The following is a 2,814-nucleotide window of genomic DNA, read 5'->3' on the forward strand; positions in this document are numbered from 1 at the left end:
ATGTTTTAGTGCAACAATTTCGATCTTGATTGGATTGCAATTTTTTGAAGTTTTTGTAACGATTTGATATAAGTAAAATTAAGAAGTGATTGAAAAATATATTTTCGAAAATGCCAAAATTTTTGGATGGAAAGTCACTATCCGAACAAGGCCAGATCTCAGAAAAGATGTTAATGAATAGGTGCTGTTAATGAAAGTTTTTACAAGGCATACAGAATCTAGAGAATAGAAAATACAGAAAAGGGTAAAAGAACAAACTTACAAAATATTAAAACATGGCATATTTGGGATGCCGCACTAATAAAGAGTACAGGGGGTTCTGGTGGGGATAAAGATAATAAAAATAGAACAGATATGTTAGAAAATGCACTCCAACAAAATAATCACAGGAGTCGAAGCTCTCTTCTTCTTCTTCTTCTTCTTCTTCTTCTTTTTTTTCCTAAATCTACAAAATTAGAAAGATATGCATCTTAATTACCGACCACCAGACAGAAGGGAGTCTGCTACAGAATGTGAGTAACATCTGTCTCTGGAAGTTGCAAATGACGATGTAATATCTTCGAAGTCAGGATGGGTGAAGCCAATGCCAACAGCAGAAACGCCCATGGCTAGTGATGATAAATCTGGCAAGGCAACTGATCCCTCCAAGTACAACAGAACTTGTCTCATACTTGGCCTAATCTTTGGTTCTGAATGAGAGCATAGCAAGCCCAGTTTCAACACCAATTCTGCTTCCTCTTTCACATACTCATTACCCAAATTATGATCAACTGCCTGGAGTACACAACCTGCTTTCCAGCAAGAAAATACCCAATCAACCAAAATGATATTATCTGCTGGTTCTGCTCGGGGTTCTATCGGCCTTCTTCCACAGGCAACCTCTAGCAAAAACGCCCCAAAAGCATACACATCAGTGCTCGTTGTTGCCATCCCAGTCCTATTATGCTCAGGGGCAAGGTAGCCAATAGATCCCGCTACATGGGTGCTTTGAGGGAGAGTTCCGTGATCGTATAGCCTTGCCAGGCCGAAATCTCCTAATCTCCCATTCAGTTCATCATCTAACAATACATTACTGGCTTTTACATCTCGGTGGATCACTACTTGCTCCCATTCTTCGTGTAGATACAGTAATCCTAACGCTACTCCTTTGATGACTCGAAATCTTTGGCTCCAGTTGAGGGCGCAGTTTGGTTGGTTGTACAGAAACTTGTCTAGACTACCATTGGACATGAACTCGTATACCAAAAGCAACTCTCCTTTACGCCGACAATAACCCAACAGTGGCACTAAATTTCTATGGCGTAAGCGCCCAATACTGACGATTTCTGCAATAAATGCTCTCATTCCCTGTCTTGCTCGATGAGAGACCTTCTTGACAGCAACCTCAACCATGTTTGTCGGCAACACGCCTTTGTAGACCTGGCCAAATCCGCCTTCCCCTAACAGCTGTTTTTGTGTAAACCCCTTGGTGGCAATGTATAAATCTTTGTACTTGAACCTGTGAGGCCCATAGGCAAGTTCCCATTCTTCCAGCACTTCTGCAAACTTCCACTTCCTCCTTAAATAATAAGCTACCCCAAAAGCTACAATCGACAGCAAAAGTATGGAAAGCAGGGGCAATCCCACGGTGAAAAATTTAGAAACTTTCTTAGGTCCCAACCGAGGAAGCTTGGGGAGCCGAGGGAGATCAAGCGCTTGCGCATCACCATTCATCTTGAAGCTCCATCCCAGTACAAAATTACCTATCCCGCTGTTGATTGGACTAGTGGCTGCAGAAAAGCCAACATACATGGTTTGCCGTAAAATTGGTGAAAGATCATATCTCAGAGACAAAAGAGGAGTATGTGGTTTAGCAGCCGCTATTGGAGATAATGTAACATCGATTCTCCTATCCATCCCATCGTATTCCACCCAAAGTTGCATCGGTTGACCGCTGGCAAGAGTTAAGTTATCAAATGAATTCTTGTTATTAGCCCGGTAACTTGCTGGCTGGGATACCTTGGACCTCATAGAGTTAATGTCAATACCAACATGGTTGTCATTGATATCGTCAAAATCTGGGTTTTGGATAGTGTCAAGCTCCACGGCAAAAAGGTGATTTGTTCTATTGCCATCTGTACTTGCGTCGAAGAGGCCGAGGAAACGTGTGGAAGCCCCTTCTGCAAGGCCTCTTGTTGGCGCAATCACAAAAGCTATTCCCTCACCTGGAATGCCTGGGAGCCCAGTTACCATAGCAAACACAAATTGGGTGGAAAAGGAGAAAGCTGAACTATTAGATGTGCTCTTGAATTTGATGGGATTAGGATAGAAGGCATGTCCCGTCTGTAAGTTGGTGGTGTTGGTTATCCATAGAAGGCCATTGCTGGTGATTTTGGCTACTCCATCCAGGCTAAGATTTGATGAGTGAAATCCTTGATAGATGAACCCAACATCGTCAAAAGCTGCTGCACCAGCAGCAGGGGTGTGAACTAGAAAATAGGCTAAGATTACTGTTAGAAGTCTGAATGACATGGCTATCCAACTGCGAAATCCTTGGTTATTTTGTAGCCTATATATTACTATCTACCGGTTGTACATACTGGATTGTCCGATGTACAATACTTTCAATGGGTCCACATACATGATGCAATGCTTTGAGTTGTCATGCATAGTCTTCATATGTGACAATTAATTTATGTTGACGAAAATGATGATTGAAATTGAAACTCTTTTCTAAGAATGAGGCAGGAAAACCCGCAAAAGGTGAGCTTCCAAACCACCTCGTCAAAGTTCATAACTATCTATCAATGTATTCTCTAAATAAAATTGTTACGA

General features: G+C 41.9%; 1 protein-coding gene across 1 annotated transcript; it reads right to left on the reverse strand.

Moving 5' to 3' along the window:
- Positions 1-218: 218 nt before the first annotated feature.
- LOC113765299 (L-type lectin-domain containing receptor kinase IV.1-like) lies at positions 219-2,516 on the reverse strand. Its single transcript, XM_027309428.1, has one exon. It carries the CDS (start codon positions 2,509-2,511, stop codon positions 475-477), a length of 2,037 nt encoding a protein of 678 aa, XP_027165229.1. The 5' UTR covers positions 2,512-2,516; the 3' UTR covers positions 219-474.
- Between the last annotated feature and the right edge of the window lie 298 nt (positions 2,517-2,814).

Source organism: Coffea eugenioides, chromosome 3, assembly GCF_003713205.1.
Source record: "Coffea eugenioides isolate CCC68of chromosome 3, Ceug_1.0, whole genome shotgun sequence".
Lineage (NCBI taxonomy): Eukaryota > Viridiplantae > Streptophyta > Magnoliopsida > Gentianales > Rubiaceae > Coffea > Coffea eugenioides.